We start from the raw sequence: 19603 nt of genomic DNA, 5'->3' as shown, positions 1-19603 counted from the left end.
GCACATTCCCCTTCATCCTTTTCTGTCCCTTACAATTTATCTTTTGAAGAAGCGGGACATTTGACCGGTAGAGCTCCCCATAGTCTGGGCTTTGCAGACGGCACACCATGCACCGTGTTCCCCTGTCTGCTGCACTTTCCACAGATTGGCAGCTGCATCCAGACGCTTCCTCAGACTTGGGTTTGATCCCATTTTGTGTCCTTTTGTCAGGAGGCGAGTAATGTCTGGGTGTCTCTGTTTTCATATTTGCAGCCATTGCTGTGCAATGCTGCTCAGTCTATTAATTCATTAGGAGTGCAAAAATGGTGATATTTGAATTCTTTCCTTTTTCTTTCATTTATTCACCAGACCACGTCTATAAATCAAAGCTACCCATCATCTCCTGTGTGGTTACCCAGTGGTAAATTCCCATAGGAAAGACAGTATGTTTGATTCTTTCTTTTTATTTACAGTTTTTCAAATTAATACATCTATTCCTGTCATCTGCCTAAGGTTCCCAATTAGTTTGTCAGTAGCATTATGTGCTAGTAGATTTTAACGTATTTGATGAGTTTCAGTTTGCTGCGGTTATTATCCTTGATGAAGCTCAGATTGCCCCCATTTTTGGCCAATGGCAGCCTCTTCGAGTTGGCTCTTTTATCTTTTAACATAACTCTAACAGTTTTTGAGACCTTCCTTGCTAGTATGACAAGATATTTTAGACTTATTATATATATTTCTTGCCCCAGACCTGGGATTAACCATTTTTGCAGAAAGCCCTTATTTCTTCTGGTAGGAAATTATATTTTAAGACTACATTTGGGGCACTAGGGATGGTCATTGCTACTAGTTGGTCATTGTTTCTAGGCCTTTTAGTGTCAGGGCTAGGAAATATACATATATGTATTCTCTCACACAATAAAATAGTGCTTAAATTCATACAGAAACTTCCAACAACACATTCATATTAATATCACATTAGCACTATTAAGAATCTTATTTCATTTCCAAATATATTCTGTCCCTAAAGTCAGCCTAGTTTTTTTTTTTTTGCCATTACTTTTTAGATTAAAACATCTATTTATTTCTCTTTTCTGTTTTTCCAGTTTGATCATTTGCTGGCACATGTTTGTTGTTTCTCTTTACAGCTTGCAGACCAGGCTGGAATTCCTCCAGGTGTATACAACGTTATTCCCTGCTCTCAAAAGAAGGTCAAAGAAGTAGGGGAAGCACTTTGCACGGATCCCCTAGTGTCTAAAATTTCCTTTACTGGTTCAACAGCCACCGGAAAGGTATGTGACTCAAGTCTCAAAAAACAAATGGCATTCTAATATCTTGTCTTTATAGAGTATCAAAATACTATTTCATCTCGATCACCATTTGTAGGAAGATTTCTGGCAGAGTGTTAAAAGCTCTGTCCCATAACGTAACATCCAATCATTTTCTGGAGATATTTGGATGCTGTTCCTTATTGTGACATGACCTAGGTTTCTATTTGACAAAACTGAAAGTTTAGGGGTAGACAAGGTTCCTATTATTTGTTGCATGTGAAGTAGCTGAAAGTTGTCCATAACTTTGGAATTCCCGTAACTCTGGAATGCATGTTTCTTTCATAATCTAGAATTAAAGAAATGGATGTCTTAGAATTGAACAAAAATTGTGTTTAGTATAAAGGTGCTAACAGAAACAGAAAGGTCTTTTTTTTTTTTTTCGTTTTTTTTCCCCCCTCATATGTTGAAAAGTTCTTTCCCGAAAACTTCATTTGTGTGCCTGTGAGTGCATTTTTACTTATCCTTTAAAATGTTCAAAAGAGAAAAAAAGCAGAGGAGAACAAAAGTTCTTATTTATGGTGTTTCTCTCCAGATAGTATACTTTTTTCTGCTGGTATTTATATACATATACACACACACACACACACACACACACACACACTCATGCTAGAGACGTACATAAACATATATCAGATAAAAATAATATAAATCTAATCTGAAAGTTTTGGTGAAACTGGTCATTTTTTGACACCATGAGAAGCAGGAGAGAATAAAGCACTTTTAGTAGCTCCCAACCATAACCGCATTTGTCACGCCATAAACTCACACTTGGGAAGCCTGCCGTTCATTCCAGAAGCAGGAATTTTTAGATCCATAAACTGCTACCACCCTGATCAATGGATCTTGCAGAGCAAACTTACTCTCGGAGGGTTTCAAGATATCAATAGTTAGAGAAAAAGAGAGAGGCCTGGGAAAAAGGGTTGTAAACCTTTGCCGTTGAAGCCAGAGAAATTCTCAGATGCTGGGAAGAGGCCAGCCACTCATTGCTCAACCTCGCTTTGCTCAGCGAACTATCCCCATTGGATAGACCCCGAAGGAAAATGTGGACCATGTTCCTGCCAAGTCCAACTGTGCCTCTTAAATTATTTACACAGGACAGTGATTCACTTCAAGTGGTTTAAAGGGAAGAGTGATAGGAATCACTGATAAAGGAATAGCCAAGGGCCTCTTCTGAGCTGATCTTTGCAGAGGATCAGTGGCTGAGCTGATCTTGGACCGCAGAATCTTGCCTCTACTGAACCCCATTCGGTCAGCCTGTTCTGGAGATGCTGCCCTGCCCTCACTGCTTCCAGGGGGACCACCCCTCCTGGGGCCTGCTGCCTGGACAGCAGCCATGCTTTATAGCACATAGTACCTCATCTGTTCCCCCGCAGAGAATTCAACCATGAGTGGTCATTTGACACGAGGAAAACAGATTCATAGGCTGGCCAGTGACCTAGGACGAGTGACCTGGCCATAGAGAGATGAGCTGGGCACTCACGGTCCCTTTCTAGGGCTTTGGAAGCTGAGATCCTGAGAAGGTCAGCAGGGGGAACTGGAGCAGAAAGGATTCCTTAAGACGTAGCAGGACTGCAGGCAGTGCCACAGGGGTCATGAAGGCCAGAGCCAGGTTCAAGCCCTCATCCTGGGCACTGAGTAGCAAGAAGACGCAGTCAGAGGACACAGGTGGAGGCAAGCGACCCAAGAGTGAGCAGAATCAGAAAAATCAAGGGCCTGGCAGAGAGCATTTCTTAAAAATTCAAAAGAAAATAAAGAAATAGGTTTACTCACACCAGTCAGAATGGCCATCATTAAAAAGTCTACAAATAAATGCTGAAAAGGGTATGGAGAAAAGGGAACCCTCCTACACTGTTGGTAGGAGTGTAAATTGGTGCAGCCACTATGGAAAACAGTATGAAGGTTCCTCAAAAAACTATGATCCGATAGAGTTGCCATATGATAGAGTTGCCATATGATCCAACAATCTCACTCCTGGGCATATATCCAGACAAAACTATAATTCGAAAAGATAACATGCACCCCTATGTTCATAGCAGCACTATTTACAATAGCCAAGACATGGAAGTAACCTAAATGTCCATCAACAGATAAATGGATAAAGAAGGTGTGGTATGTATATACAGTGGAATACTACTCAGCCATAAAAAAGAATGAAATAATGCCATTTGCAGCAATATGGTTGGACCTAGAGATCATCATACTAAGTGAAGTCAGAAAGAGAAAGACAAATACCATATGATATTGCTTATATGTGGAATCTAAAATATGAACTTATCTACGAAACAGAAACAGACACACAGACATAGAGAACAGACTTGTGGTTGCCAAGGGGGAGGGGGGGTGAGGGAGGGATGGAGTGGGAGTTTGGGATTAGCAGATGCAAACTATTATATATAGACTGGATAAACAACAAGGTCCTACTGCATAGCACAGGGAACTATATTCAGTATCCTGTGATAAACCATGATGGAAAAGAATATGAAAAAGTATAAACACACACATATATATATATGTATACATAACTGGATCACTTTGCCGTACAGCAGAAACTAACAACATTGTAAATCAACTATACATCAATAAAATAAATTTTAAAAAAAGAAATAGGTTTAATCTTAAAACTTGTGCTACTTTGTTGAATAGTAACATTTCATTGAGAAGACCATTTTTACTAGTTCATTGCTGGAATATTAACATCTGGGCATATAGAGAAGTACCAGCACTGAAGCAATTTTCCAGCTTTTCTGAATTTTGACTAAGAGACCTATCATAAAACCCACAGCTGTGTATCACAGGGACCAGTCCTGGAGTGACCTTGGGCTTTTGACCACTGTTCGTTTCACTTGAACCATCCAAGTGGGTCCATCGTTCTCGTAGCTGTGGCTGGACAAAGACCTGCTATCGTGTAATAAAGCAAACATCCCTGGGCAGCTTTCCTAGGCCATAAGAATCTCTTCCTGGATATTTAAAGCCTAACAGTTATATGTATCAAAAAGCCTTACAGCTGTGCATTGAGCTAGTGATTATACTTTTTGTTTTTGTTGTTATAGTGATTCTACTTCTACATATTTATACTGAGGGAATAATTGCAGTGTTGTTTTAATAGCAAGGAATTGGAAGCAACTTAAATTTACAACAGATGGGGGCTGAATAAATAAATGAATGAATAGCTCTGCAATGAAATACTAGGCAAGCAGCTAAAGGATGTTCTAGAAACACACGCTGATATGGGTGTGTTTAAAGTGTTGTGAGCATGGTACGATGTTCCAGATATATGACTAATTGGGAAGATAAAGCAGGTTATAAAGCTGCGTAACTACCATCCTGTTTTCTTTAAAAAAAAAAAAAAAAAAAAAAAAGGCACATGTCCCTGGTGTGTGTGGCCAAATTCTGGATGGATATACCTTAAGGTTTTATCAGTGGTAAGCTATGGGTTATGGGTGATTTTATTAGCGTATCTCTATAATATGATAATTTTATCATAATTTTTATCATAATTTTTTATGCTTATCATAACAAATTTATCATTTTTTAATAGGTCATACATTGACATGGTTCAAAAATTGGGACAATATAAACATGTTTATATTCAGAAGTTTCACCCTCACCCCCATCCCCGATTTCCTCCCTTTTATAAGTAATTTTTAGTTTCTTTATCTTCCTTGTGTTTCTTTACCAAATACAAGCAAATATGAATACGTATAGATTATTATTTTCCCCTTTTCTTATGCAAACTGTCATCTCGTATACACTACTGTGCACCTGGCTTTTTCCACTACTGGGTAATTTTTTGAAACAAAGGCTTACCGGTCCATGTAGTTGATTCGGTGCTCACGGCATCCTCTCATCTGCTCCCAGGTCCTGTTGCACCATGCGGCAAACTCTGTGAAAAGGGTGTCCATGGAGCTGGGCGGCCATGCCCCATTCATCGTGTTCGACAGCGCCAATGTTGACCAGGCTGTCGCTGGGGCCATGGCATCCAAATTTAGGAACTCTGGACAGGTGAGTCCCAGGGCATTTTTCTGGGTTGTGTGTTTTACAGATCCTACCCCCTTCCTCACCTCCTGGGAGGACACTTCCCTCATTCTTTGTCCATGTCTTCTTTCATCAGATGTTTAGTAAGTGCCCCCTCTTTGCCTGGGACTCTGCTAGGCTCAGAGGGTCCAAAGAGACATAAGTCATCATCCCTGGCTTCAAGGCATTTCCTGAACAGCAGATGCCTTTTAATCAAATTGTTGTCTCTTCTCATCTTTCATCTCCTCTTTGAATCTGGTTATTTTCATAGTTTTACCTCGCTGGGCTCTTCTCTGCTGAACAGGTTTAAACATCTCCTCAGACACAAAATAGCCTGAACACCTAGGGTCTGAGGCCTACAGTCTTAAGGAAAAGAAGGGAGGAAAATGTTGAGATGGTGCCTTGAAAAACTCAAAGCCCTGCTGCCTGGATCTCATTCTTCCCGAGATGGAGGGGGCATGACAGGCACCCACTACAGGGCTGCACACACTACAGTGGCCCAAGGAGGGTCCAGGTTGTCCTTGGGAGAGTGGTGGCCTGAGCTCACACCTTGTAGGGAATCCTGGAGCATTAGATCTAGCAGGGACCTTCCCAGTTATCTGACACAAAACTTGCATTTTACAGCTGAAGACATGAAACTCTAGAAAGACTAACTGACTTGAAGTCATACATCCTTGGGTTCAGGATCTGGGACTGTGAACCTAGGGCCCGGTCGCCCAACTTCTATGCAAGCTGTTGCCAGGATCCTGGCTTCTTATACAATATTCTTAAGCACTTTGTCTTGGAGTACCATCACTAAGCAGTTTTAAATGCATTCCAGAAATGGAATGATAACTCCTGAAAGGTTATCTGGGGGAAAAAAAGGTGAAATGTTGTATAATATTCCATATTAAATAGTTTTCATTTTTGTTTTGGCCTTTGGTAATTAATTTTTCTCCTTTCACATAACCTAATAAGCTTGGTTGTTTCAGAAACTGGTATGTTTCCTTTTAGAAACACAAAATGCCAAGGTGAGTAACCTTCAGAGTTACACTTATAAAGCTACAACTTTGGGGTGTATTGCTTTAAGCCGATAAAGATGCATAGGATACAAAATTATCTATAGGCTTGTTTCTATTAGAAAAATACATGATTAAGAAAAAAGCCAAGAAGAAAATGTATCAAGGGTAACTACATTTCCTGTAATGTGTTTGTATTACATAATTTTTAAATATTAGGTCTAATTAGAAAAAATAATAAGCAAAGGGCTTTTCAATAATTTAGGTTGACATGGAAGAATGGTCTTGCGTCCATTTTCAAAAATCTCGGATTCCGCCAAGCACTTGAAAGGTTTAATAAGCTAGTGGATGTAAGTTAGCCTCTGAATCCCTTTCCTTCTAGCTCTGCTGTCACTGCAGCATCACTGTCTCAGGGAGTTACAGTTTCTTGTGTTGGTTTTATTCTTTCCAATAGGAGCCATTCGAAAAAACTTGGGTTAGATGGCTTTTTGGTTTTTTGTGCACAGATATTTATCCTCGCTTACCTGTTTAACCACAGAGATGTGGCGGCTGTAGAGGGGCTGGGAGAAGTACATGCACTCAGCACGTTTGTCTTTAGGGCCAAGCCCACGTGGGGAGGAACATAGCAGGTAGAACACAGGATGGGAATCACCTGGGAAAGTGCATTCACATTCAGAGGTAGCAGCAGTCACACGGTTATTGGTTGGGTCAATAGCTTCCAACAGACTGTCAGTGTGAGTTTGTTTCTTTTTGTCTAGACTTGTGTTTGCTCAAACCGTTTCTTGGTGCAAAGGGGTATCCATGATTCCTTTGTGAAAAAATTTGCCGAGGCAATTAAAACAAACCTGCATGTGGGTAATGGATTTGAGGAGAGAACTACTCAAGGCCCGTTAATTAATGAGAAAGCTGTAGAAAAGGTAAGTTCGTTTTATTATCTGTTCAATGTCATGGTTTCAGTATCAGAAACTTAACTAGCAAAACCACTCTGGTAAGGTGGCCAGCAAGGCGGTTTTGGAAATGATGGAGAAATTGGGAAAACAACTGAGTTTCTGCCAATTTGTATAAACTGAGTGGCACCACGTGGTTATAAGCTTTTCCAGCTCCGTCATTTCACTGAGTGCCCATGACATCTGTCACTTCTGTTCTCCTACTGCCCTCCCTAAATTTTCTTTTACAGTGGTGATAATTCTGTCTCCTGCTGCCTCAGGAATTAAGATCCTGAAATACAAAGTTCTTTAATTTTTGGAACACCTAAAAGGAAAGGAAAAAGGCTTTGTTTTTGAGATCGTTTATGTTTCAGCTGAACTGCTGGCTGGCATTGAAAACAAAATGCCCTTGCAGAAGAATCCTTGGCGAAAACATCCTGGCAGGAGATGTAGAGCCACAGAAATCATGTTTAAGATTTAGAGATGGTGAGAAAGGGAAACTCCTTAAGCAAGGATTTGTTTGTTCAAATGTCACAATCTTGACTACTAGCGAGGTGAGTTTTCTCTTCTTGTTCTACTGTTTTAAAAAAATAATCCTCTTTAGAGTTGCCTACAAGGAGGTTTCTTATAATACCAAACATCCGGTATGCTCCCTAGATAAGTCCTTACTGGTAGAAAGGATTTCGATAGAATTTTAGTAGAAAATAGAGGCTGGAGGTTGTGTGTGGGGAAAAAAGGGGGCACAGCCAGCCTCCTGGGTCACCTGAAGAACCAAAATCAAGTTAGAGCCAGGTCAGCACCCAGGTGGGAAGCACAGCCCAATCGCTGTTCGTCGGCCTCCTGAGGGCCTGAGGACCTGAGGACCAAGCCCTGGCATGGCTGCCCTGACCCAGTGGGCAGTCTCGTTGGCTGAAGTTCATGTCTGGTGCCTTCCCCAGTAGACACCAAGGAAGAACTGGGGTTTTGTGGAGCTCTAATAACATTTCTAGTTATTGCCTTGGGATTCTCTATCTCTAGATTAAGAACATACATTAAAGTTTACATCGGTACCACCTGCTTTTTTTCTTTTTTTAATTTATTTATTTATTTATTTATGGCTGTGTTTGGGTCTTCGTTTCTACGCGAGGGCTTTCTCTAGTTGTGGCGAGCGGGGACCACTCTTCATCGCGGTGCGCGGGCCTCTCACCATCGCGGCCTCTCCTGTTGTGGAGCACAGGCTCCAGACGTGCAGGCTCAGTAACTGTGGCTCGCGGGCCCAGTTGCTCCGCGGCATGTGGGATCTTCCCAGACCAGGGCTCGAACCCGTGTCCCCTGCATTGGCAGGCAGACTCTCAACCACTGCGCCACCAGGGAAGCCCCCATCTGCATTTTTGAGGTGACTTTGGACCCTGGGCACTCAGCCAGTGAAGAAAATTTGGCTCTGTACCATCTGTGGTTCAAGTCCCAGAGGGCTGGTTCTTAACCCACCCCGGTACCTTTAACAACTACAGATGCCTCAGTCCTACTTGAGGAGATTGGGGGTGAATTTGTCTGGAGTAGGGCCTAGGCATTTAGCGCCCCAGTTATTGCTAGTTTGCAGACTGGGAAACCCGTCTGGAGATTTTGTTGTTATTCTTGCCAAAGTGATTGTATAGACATTGCTCTCTAGAGGACGCTGTTTCCTAGGACCTCAAGCAACTACAGTTGAAGGGTTTTTTTGTTTTTGTTTTTTTTTCCTCTGAGAGTTTAGTAGAAAACATCTTGTCTGAAAACAATCCATTATGCTGGCTTTAGTGTACATACAGTCACAGGGTAAATACCTGGGGGAAAAAAGTGCACATCACATTTAATGTGACAAGAGGAGGACAGAGCATATTCTATTTGAGGTCAAATAGAATGGGGCCTTGTTAAGTATGTTAACTATAGGTATTTTTAGAGATATTAATCATAGAAAGTAAGCCAGGCTGGCTAATGGCGATTTGTTGCGGACAGCGGACTATGAGAGCATTAGAAGGGGTGAGGGTTTCGAAAGGGTGAATCTGGACAGCAGACCGTGCCCAAGCCTGTACTTCTCTCTTCTGAAATCCTACAGCATATTCTGCTGAGAATGGGAGGCGGGGCGAGGCTCCAGTGGACCATGGATTGTGATGAACTTCTGGAAGGCAGCAGGGATCGTGTTAATGAAGTCAAAGCAGATGAGGCAGGCCCAGGGGAAGCCTGCAGAGGAAATGGGTGTCATTTCTAGGATGGAGCTTTTCTAGAAATGGCTGGGGTAGAGGGTAGCAATGGGAGGAGGGGAGAAATAGTGCTCATTGGTTCTACTTCTGCACAGTTTTCTGGGTCATTTCCCTCCACCCACCACCAACACATACAACATAACAGAGGCATTTGCTCTGGGCAGGAAAATGCCTCTGAAGAAATAGAGCAGCCAGCCTAGGAGGAGTACAGCTTGAAGAGTGAGGGTAGGCACGCCAGAGAGGAGCTCCCCTGCCTTTGCCCTTTGCTCGGATGGGGCCACCCCTAAAGTGAAGCCTGCCGAGTGAGACAAACCCAAGCTTGGCGTTGTCCCTCTCGTTCGGGGAAGAGACTGGAAACAGCAGAGGTCACCCTTGTCACCCATTGAAATTAACCAACCCCATCCTTCATTAGAAAGATGAACAACCAAGAATCACGACAGCCCTAGAGGAAAACCCATAGCACATCAGAGGAGGGTCAAGAAGAACAAACAGAACAGTTGACCCTCAAGGAAGCAGATGACTCTGTGAACAGACAGGATTTCTTCTAGGAATCTAATAGTATTCTCCAAGAGTTCTGAGAAGATAGTATATCTATAAAACAGAAGCAGGTTCTATGAAAATGAAGCAATGAGAACAAGAAAGAACGTTTTTATTTATTTATTTGGCTGTGCCACGCAGCTTGTGGGATCTCAGTTCTCTGACCAGGGATTGAACCCGGGCCACAGCAGTGAAGGCCTGGAATCCTAACCACGAGGCCACCAGGGAACTCCTAGAAAGAATGTTTTTAGAAATTAAAAACATGGTGGTCAAAATCTTTTTAAAACTCAGTAATGAAGATGGAAGACAAAATCGAGGAGAGCTCTTAGAATTTAAAGCAAAAGACAAAGAGATGAAAAATATGGCAGGAATGCACAAAGAAATCGATCTGAGGTGAGGGGTGTATCCATTTTAGTAATAGGAACTCTAGAAAGAAAGACCTGAGATGGAAGAAATAGGATTATCAAATACTAGAGGAAAACTTCTCAGAGCTAGGGGAAAATAACAATTCTTCAAAATTGAAAGACTTCATCAATTGCCAAGTAGAATAATAAAAAGAAAAACCCAGATATGTTTCATTAAAATTTTAGAATGTCAGGAACATACCAGAATATTCAAGAAGCTTCCAGAGGCGGGACAAGCTACCCACAAACCCACAAAGGAGTGAGGACTTTTTTTTTTTTTTGGCTACGCTGCTGGCATGGGGGATCTTAGTTCCCTGATCAGGGATCGAACCTGCACTCAGCGTTCTGAAGGAAAATTACTTTGGGTCCAAATTCCATCACCAACCAATGCAAGGTAAAACACCAGACATGCAGTGTCAGAAAACCCTGAAGGTAAACCATTTTCAGTGCACCTTTTTTGAAACAACGACTCAAGGAGAATGTATTAGAACAAAATGAAAGTGAAATCCAGGGAGGAGAACAACATGGGATCCAAGAGCCTGGAACTAACCCAGGAAGGAGATGAGAACAAATCCCAGGGAGACAGCTGAGCATCAGGCCTGCAAAGACATGGGCATATGTATATTGGACCGTTCGACAAACTGTAAGAGCAAACAGCCAGAAAATCACAGAGCTGGGAGGAGACAGCATGGTACACACCATGTGCCCTCTTGCCTCTGTACCTCTGTGTATTTGGTTCTTTCTACCCAGAAGGGACCAGGGTACATTAACCTATCTGAAAAAGAAAGAAACCCAGTTACAGTTTTCTGCAGTTTAAACATTTCCCAAGTATCCTGGACCACCTTTCCCAAGGGCTCTTCTTTTTCTCTTCACACAGGTAGAGAAACATGTGAGTGATGCCATTTCCCAAGGGGCCACCGTTGTGACAGGTGGGAAGCGACATCAAGTTGGAAAAAATTTCTTCGAGCCCACCCTGCTCAGCAATGTCACCCGAGACATGCTCTGCTCTCAGGAAGAGACTTTTGGGCCTGTGGCACCCGTTATCAAGTAAGGTCATCCAGCAGGTTGGAAGACAGGAGAAAGGGTAGGAAAGGAAAAGGAAACCTGGAGAGAAATCCAGTTCATGTGTTGTTTGAGGCCTGGGTGGGGGATGGGCTGAAGCAGAGAGCAGGGTTGTATCAGTGGAAACACTAAGTTCAATGTAACATTTAAAAAATTTTGTTTCTATTATTGCCTCTTTAGACCACAAAATTTACCAAATTCTCTACTTTGCTCTCTTGCTTTCTGCCGAACTCATTTTTCTTTGTAATGAAGTACATCCTTTAAGAGTTCTTTCAAGGGCGTCTGTGGGAAATGAACTGTGTGTTCTTATGTGACCTTTTATCTCACAGTCACAAGTAAATAATAGTTTACCTGCATAAAATTCTAGCTTCAACACTTTGAAGATGTCACACCTTGGTCTACTTATTTCGAGGGTTGTCACTGAGAAAGCTGATACCTGGTTCTTACTCCTGTGAAGGGATATGCTTTTTCTCTTTAGAGACTTTTAAAATTTCTCACGGCCTTTGACGTTCTTAAATTTTACCATGGTAGCTTGGGTATGGCACACTGTGAGCTTTTTCAGTCTGAGGTCCTAATGTCTTTCTTTAACGTCTAAAGTGTTTGTTTAGTCCTGGGAAATTCTTGGTCATTATTTCTCCAAATATTTCTCTCTCTTCTATTGCTAATGAAATTTATAGATTAATCTGACATTGGGGAAATGAACCACTTGGAGAACTTTCATCTTCTTTGTTTTAATAATTTTTTTTTTACCTGGAGTATGAACTTGACATTTTCCAAAAGGATGCAGTGGTTAGGAATGCAGGCTTTGGAGATGAGTTGGGTGTAGATTCAGGCTTTGCTACTTCATACCTGTGTCCCCTTGAACAGGTTAACTTCTCTGAGCCTCAGGGTCCTTGATGGGAAAAGGAGTAAAAACTAGTACCTGCCTCACAGGACAGTTGTAAGGTTTAAATGACATAATGTACGTAAAGCACTTAGCACATTGCCTGATATCATTATGGTTGTTGTTGTGTAAATAAAGCATTAGGTCAGGGAGGGGGACACAGTTGTTACTAGGGGTCTCTGGTCTCACACTTCTTCTGGGACACAGGGTGGTGGGAGCACCACCCACGTTAGCACAAAAAGGTGAAAATCCTCAAGGATGTCACAACTGATGATGTGATGACTGCATTTTCTTTTTATTTATTTATTTATTTATTTGGTTGCACTGGGTCTTAGTGGCTCCAGGGCTCCTTAGTGGCGGCACGTGGGCTCCTTAGTTGCAGCAGTCAGGCTCCTTAGTTGCGGCACGCATGTGGGATCTTGTTCCCTGACCAGGGCTCGAACCCGGGCCCCCTGCATTGGGAGCTCAGAGTCTTATCCACTGTGCCAGCAGGGAAGTCCCGATGACTGCATTTTCGAGGGACAGGTGGGCAGTGAGGACATGGGTGATGCCCTGTTTTCTGTTCTCTGGCGGGTAGAATGGCTTGCTCTCTACAGGTGGAGAGACAAGCCCTGGGAGACACAACTGGTCATCCTCGGAACAAATAATTCTCCTGGGGTCACCCTCCTTGACCTGCCCTCCCCCAGAGCGCTCTCTTCTCTCCCAGTCGTCCTCTTGCATTGACTGGGGTCCGCCAGCTCTGCCCGGTGCCTTCAGAGGGCTGGCTGGCTGGCTGCCACTGCTGCTGGACCCTGGATTGAGGAACTGTGAAGCGGACAATGTTTCGCCCCCAGTTACAGTTCTGGGGCAACAGAAAAAGGCCTCTGAAATGTTGTTCCAGAAATACGATGATAAAGCTGGAAGAGGCTGCATAAGGCTTCCACACTAGCAGTCTCATTTCCAAGGGGAACAGACCCCCAGCACCGTCACACTGTTCAGAGCATAAGTGGTGGGGCCGACACTAGAGCCCTGGGCCCCAGTGGCCTCTGGATGTTTTCCTTCTCCTACATTATGGCTGCTTCTAAAGTAGTTGTTATGATCGGTACATTTTTCTTTTTTTTTTTTTGGCCCCACCTTGTGGCTTGCGGGATCCCAGTTCCCCAACCAGGGATTGAACCCGGGGTCACAGCAGTGAAAGCGTGGAGTCCCAACCACTGGACCACCAGGGAGGTCCGATCGGTACATATTATTCTTCTTAGTAGGTAGCAAGAGCCGTAATCCTTTTCTTAAGGCGTTTTGTTCGACATGCTGAATACTCTGCAGTTCCCTGTGTGTCTCCCGATCTCCTAGAGGAGATGAACTGGTGTTGATCCGAGCTCGCTAACCTTGAACTCTGCAGGGTTGCAGTGAGTGATGGTGTTTTCCTCTGTACTCTCTGCAAAGCTCTGATTAACCCCTCGCCCTTATTTGGGAAACAAATCAGGAGGAAATCAGCTGGTTTTCCTTACTCTCCCCTTAGGGATTTTGCTGATGACCCATCTTGACTTGGCAGGTTTGATACAGAGGAGCAGGCGGTGGCGATCGCTAACGTGGCCGACGTCGGGCTGGCAGGTAGGCGTCCGTCCTCGCTCGGTAGCTGTCATAATCACTTCTCCAGCTGATGCCAGGGTGGCCTTTTAAACGTCACCCTGGGTTTTGAGAAGGCAACTTCACTGGAGCATGTGTTTCGTTGCTTTCCCAGGGGCGAGGGTGGGCTTGTGCAAGTCCGTGTTCTTTCGCCTCATTCCCGGATGCAGGATGGGGGCTCCCTGGTTGGAGCTGGGTATGGTGGTGGGAGAAGAAGCAGTGCCGTGTTTCAGGTGGAGAATCACACGCACCCTGTAAGTCCCATGTTCCCAGAGGCTCGATGCCTGGAAATTCCAAGGGCTTTTCCTCCCATTTTGTGTGGCTCCTGGAAGCCTGAACAAAAGAGATAGCGCCCGACCTCACAGAGAGCATCAGGGGCAATGAAGGAAGCCTCACAGAGTATCCTTCAGTTTGGACATGGACAAGGTGGCCACAGAATGTACTCTATGACCCTGACAAAATTATATGTGCATAAATGCACTCAACAAGGGCTTCCCTGGTGGCGCACTGGTTAAGAGTCCGCCTGCCAATGCAGGGGACACGGGTTCGAGCCCTGGTCCGGGAAGATCCCACATGCTGCAGAGCAACTAAGCCTGTGCGCCACAACTACTGAGCCTGCGAGCCACAACTGCTGAGCCCGTGTGCCACAACTACTGAAGCCCGCGCACCTAGAGCCCGTGCTCCGCAACAAGAGAAGCCACCGCAATGAGAAGCCCACGCACTGCAACGAAGAGTAGCCCCCGCTCGCCACAACTAGAGAAAGCCCACGCGCAGCAATGAAGACCCAACACAGCCATAAATAAATAAATAAATAAATAAATGACTTTATTAAAAAAAATAAGGCATTAAAAAAAATGCACTCAACCAATCTGTATTTAGCATTCAGAGTGAATGAAGTGCTGACGAAGATACGAGATACAGCTGTGCTCTACTGGAGCTTCCCCTCTGGGTGGAGAAGAACTGTTGATAACCAGAGGAAGGACGTCCACACCGTAGGGTCCCTTACTCTGCTGCTGAGACTGAGTCTGCCCCTACTCAAAGAGCCTAAAGCTGGAGTAAGGTGTGCACAAGTGCCTCCATAACGCCGAGTTTGGTGTTCCTTTCGTCCCTTCTCGATGGGATGGATGGTGGAGGAAGCCACGCTCCGAACCAGGTCATCAAAGATGGGCAGCATTCTGGTCGTGCAGAGATCGGAGGGGAGAGGTTCTGGGCAGAGGGGGACCAAGGGAGTTAAGAAGTGAAGTAAGATAGGACAGAGAGGATTGGGTGGACAAGTTTGGTGACAACGGCTGGAATAATGGAAGATAAAGCTGAAGATGTTGATTGAAACCACATTAGGGAGAGTTCACATGCCCACCAGAAATTTAACCTTATTTATAGGTAACAAGGAGTCCCTGGAAAGTTTGGGTAAAAACATCACGTGGATAATCTAACAGACGTGTGCGGGACGCACTGGACAGGAGGCCACAGGAGCGGCGTTCGTTATCGTTAACCGTCCTGATAGGAGATGGTGAGGGCGCTGGCGAGAGTGGAATAGGAGCAGAAAGATGGCTTCCAAAGGTTTTGAGATGAAGACATGCACAGGACCAACTCGGGGCTCCACGTGGGAGCAGGGAGGGTTCCAGGCCCGCATGCCTAGGCAGATGGTCATCCATGGCATCCTCAGCTGTGGACATGATGTCTTTAATCAGGGGTCCCCAACCCCCAGGGCCGCAGACCGGTACCGGTCCGCGGCCCATTAGGAACCGGGCCACACAGCAGGAGGTGAGCGGCGGGCGAGCGAGCGAAGCTTCATCTGCCGGTTCCCGTCACTCCCCATCGCTCGCATTACCGCCTGAACCATCTCCCCCTGCTGTCCATGGAGAAATTGTCTTCCGTGAAACCAGTCCCTGGTGCCAAGAAGGTTGGGGACCGCTGTCTTTAATGACTGTTCTACATCCCATGTCCTTTATCCCCATGACAGGTTATTTTTACTCTCAAGACCCAGCCCAGATCTGGAGGGTGGCGGAGCGGCTAGAAGTCGGCATGGTTGGCGTTAACGAAGGATTGATCTCCTCCGTGGAGTGCCCTTTCGGTGGGGTGAAGCAGTCCGGCCTTGGGCGAGAGGGCTCCAAGTATGGCATTGATGAGTATCTGGAGCTCAAGTACGTGTGCTTTGGAGGCTTATAGGATTCTTTAGTTCTTTAAACAATAAAAAAGGAAGCTTCCCTACATGTATGGGGACATGCCATCCATTATTTTAAATAAGCCCATAGGGTATCTGAATTAGGAATTTTTTAAAGCTCATCCAATCCTCATAATCTTAAGCAGATGCAAATCCTACCCCTCCCCTTACCTGACTAGGGACCAATATATGCCATGCGCCTGAGGCCGCAGACTCCCCGAGAACCAGCGTAGGGTTTATAGAATGAAGCCCTGGACCCCACCACGACCCCGTCTGCCTCAGAGCAAAGTGCAGCGTGAGGCCAGCCGGCCCCCGCAGCCCCATGGTCACGGCTGGGTCACTGCCTGGGCGATGCCGCAGCCGGCACCCACACGGCTCCGGAGCTTAGACCCGGAGGGCGACAGGGGGGCCCCCTGAGTGTGACTGACGGGCCAGTTGGGGTGGTGAAGCACCCCTGGCAACTTGCCAGCTCAGCACTAAAGACACTTGCTGGGTATTCCGAGGTGTTGCTGCAGAGGCTGAACCATTCATTTTTTAAGACTTCAGAAACAGCACGGAATTGCCTGTGTTTCTTTGACATGAAGGAACCCCTCTCCCTTTTTCGACCATTTTTTAAATTGAAGTCTCCATTGTCCTAAATTAACTGCTTAAAGATTCTGTTTTCATTTCTGTGCTGTTTTCCATGTCATGTTGTTTCCGTTAGGAAATGAGCCTAGGCATAAAGTAAAGCACAGCAGCAGCAGCTTGGTGGGATGGATGGCCCACAAGTAATGGCCTGGCCTGGCTTTGTCCCCATGGATGTGCCATTCAACTCCTCCCCGCCCACCCCCCCCCCCATCCCTCAGGAGAGTGGAGACTCTACACATGCCTTATTTAGCTCCATGGGCTATTGTGAGCCTCAGAGAAAGTGAAAGTCTTTGCCAAAAAGTAAAAATTCAGTGTAAGTGCAGGAGTCGTCATTATTATGAGCGGCACCTCCCAGCCCCGCTTGGGTGTCCGGCAGTGGCTTTGCCAAGGTGAGTGGAGGTTGGTACCCACCTGCCCAGAACCTGAGCCTGAGTGAGGGCTTGTCACCTGCAGCCTCTGCTATTTCTGTTCTTAGGAAGTGCCGCTCCTTCACCTGCAAAAGAGCGAAAGCACTTTCACAACAGTAATCCCAAAAGGAAAAAGAATTTCCATAATTGCCAATTGGAAGACGCATGAGGTTTTGCCCTTCAGGCACCTTTTATCCAATAAGAGTTTTTATAGTTCATCATTGAAAAAAAAAACAAAAACAAAAAAACCCTATGACCACTGTTTCCTGTCACTCTGAAAGGAAAACTCTGATTAAAAACACACTAGGCTTTTCTGTATCATGTCTCCGTCTGTCCTGATATACAAGGAAAAGGAATAAAAGCTGTTCCTGGTGGAATAGACAAGGATGAAGCACCTCCTTTTCCACTCTCTCTGTGTGCACACTCCACTGACATTCTGTGGATATTCTGGGGAGGAGAAGGAAAACATGAATAAAAGTAGTGCTAGAGGCAGGCACTCCTGGACCCAGCTGGGATGTAGCGTCCCTCACTGAGCCATGGGGAGCTGAATAGCTAAAGGTCTGAGATGTCCCTGTGCACAAAAGTACCACGGCCAGTCCTGGAGCTGCCTTGTGTTTGCCCTGGGTTACATCAGCCATCTCCCCTAAGGCCCAATAAGGAATGAGCTGAAATCCACCTCCTGGTAACATGCATTGCTCAGACCCTGTCCAGAATCACGTACGCATCGTATTGACAGTGAATTTCTACTTTTTAGTTTTAGGGTTGTTTTATGTAACACCCTAATTACTTAATATTTGGGTGTGCCCATCTGTTTTCTATTAACGATAAAAATGCTCTAACGCTAGTTTTTAGAAGTCTGGAATACTGGTGCTTGAAATGTTTGGAGGAATACATTCAAATACATTTGTAACTTTGTAAATCAGTGAATGTCTTGGCTGGGTGGCAGATTTTGAGTTTTCTAGTATATTTGGCTCACCAGGTACATAAATTGAGGGCCAGACACTCATTCCAATATCTTTGATTAATTTTGGAATTAAAATAATTTGAAAAGGAAATAGCTTACTGTTTAGTAAAATTGTTCTGGGTTGTGGGGAAAACAGAGAAGTATTTTTAAATGAACATTTTGGGGGTTATTTTTCAATAAGGTAACCAAATGTGATGGATTTTTTAAAAAATGTATGTTATAACATGAAATAGAAAAGGACCATTAAACCAGGGGTTGGCTCACAGCCCATATCTGGCCTGCCATCTGCTTTTGTACAACCCAGAGCTAAGTATGGTTTTTATATTCCCAAAGGAGTGGTTGGGGAAAAAAATCAAAAGAATAGTATTTCATGACACGTGAAAATTTTGTGAAATTCAGATTTCAGTGTCCAGAAATAAAATTGTATTGGAACCCAGCCACATCCATTCATTTACCATATGATCTATGGCTACTTTCTTGGCAAAGTTGAGTATCTGTGGCACAGATGGTATTGCCCACAAAGCCTAAAGTATTTACTCTTTGGCTTTTTACAGAAATAATTTGCCAACCCCTGATCTAAACCAAGAGGGAGATATTGACCTTCCCCCGTTTATGAGGCATTATATCATTTTATTGAACACCTACTGTGTAAAAAGTACTTTTCTGGGCCTTGCTCCAGTGAATTCTCACCAAGAACTTCCCAGCAATTTTCACATAACTCATATGAAATTACCCAGAGAATGGGAGTCTATTGGCCTTGAAAAAACACTTCTCAATTTACTTTCCCCAGCTATGCAGGGATTCTCATTTAAAAAGCTCCTCTGTACCTATTATCTTTATCCATTTGAGTAGCTTTTAAATACAATTTTATGTCAAGCGCTGGTTCATCTACCTTTATTTTTATGGAAAGACTCAGTGAAAGTAAAGATCAGAAGCACAATGCAAATAACTCTATTTTATTGTAAACTTGTATCATTAACTTTAAACTGTGCCACATGACTGCCTTCTCGGAAGGCTGGAGCCCAGGGTTTTAACTGTTCACGAGCAGCTATGGTAGATAGCGTTTTACTTGAATGATATTTATGCTGTGATTTTTTTCGTGCTGTATTTTATGGGATAAAACTTGGGAATAAGTGTAGTTGGAAGTGTGGAAATATTTTGTTTTTTAAACGTGCACATAATTCATTTTTCCAGTTTTGGATAATTGCATGTGTGTGTCAATGTTTTGTCAGCAGAGTTGTGCGTGTGTAATTAATAAAGGTTGAATTAACAGAATTTCCTCTTTTTATGTCAAGGTTTCTGGTTTGTGGGGTTTTTTCTTGCCAGTTCATCATTTGAGTTTACTTTGGAGATTATTAGACCAGTTTGGATATGTATGCCACCCCAAAATATGACTGTAGGAGTTCAGGACATGCCACCCCAAAAGATGCCACTTTGGCATAGGTTTTTTGTGAGCTGAAGGCAATTAAGAAGCAGATACAAGAAA

At 44.1% G+C, this 19603-nt stretch overlaps 2 protein-coding genes across 5 annotated transcripts in view; one reads left to right on the top strand and one right to left on the bottom strand.

The window, feature by feature from the left end:
- Positions 1-19392, top strand: part of ALDH5A1 (aldehyde dehydrogenase 5 family member A1) — a gene marked incomplete at its 5' end in the record, with an annotated part of 29719 nt that extends 10327 nt beyond the window's left edge. Inside the window, 6 exons of one of the 2 annotated variants that reach the window (XM_082346399.1) lie at positions 1128-1271; positions 5169-5312; positions 7081-7239; positions 11283-11452; positions 13882-13940; positions 15919-19392. In XM_082346399.1, coding sequence (XP_082202525.1) covers positions 1128-1271; positions 5169-5312; positions 7081-7239; positions 11283-11452; positions 13882-13940; positions 15919-16124 — 882 coding nt within the window. In that variant the 3' untranslated portion in view covers positions 16125-19392. Of the gene's footprint in view, positions 1-1127; positions 1272-5168; positions 5313-7080; positions 7240-11282; positions 11453-13848; positions 13941-15918 lie in introns of those variants that run through there. The other variant, XM_082346398.1, reaches the window with a different exon arrangement.
- The window catches only part of KIAA0319, a 92660-nt gene continuing 80315 nt past the window's right edge, over positions 7259-19603 (bottom strand). The window contains exons 20-22 of one of the 3 annotated variants that reach the window (XR_014232465.1): positions 17158-17239; positions 12218-12359; positions 7259-10233 (exon numbers count right to left, since the gene is read on the bottom strand). The gene's annotated coding sequence lies outside the window, so the exon portion shown is untranslated. Of the gene's footprint in view, positions 10234-12217; positions 12360-14759; positions 15162-17157; positions 17240-19603 lie in introns of those variants that run through there. The other 2 variants (XR_014232466.1, XR_014232467.1) reach the window with 2 other exon arrangements.

This window comes from Balaenoptera borealis, assembly GCF_965194805.1.
Source record: "Balaenoptera borealis genome assembly, chromosome: 12".
Taxonomy (NCBI): domain Eukaryota; kingdom Metazoa; phylum Chordata; class Mammalia; order Artiodactyla; family Balaenopteridae; genus Balaenoptera; species Balaenoptera borealis.
This window is presented reverse-complemented; position numbering and strand designations above follow the sequence as displayed.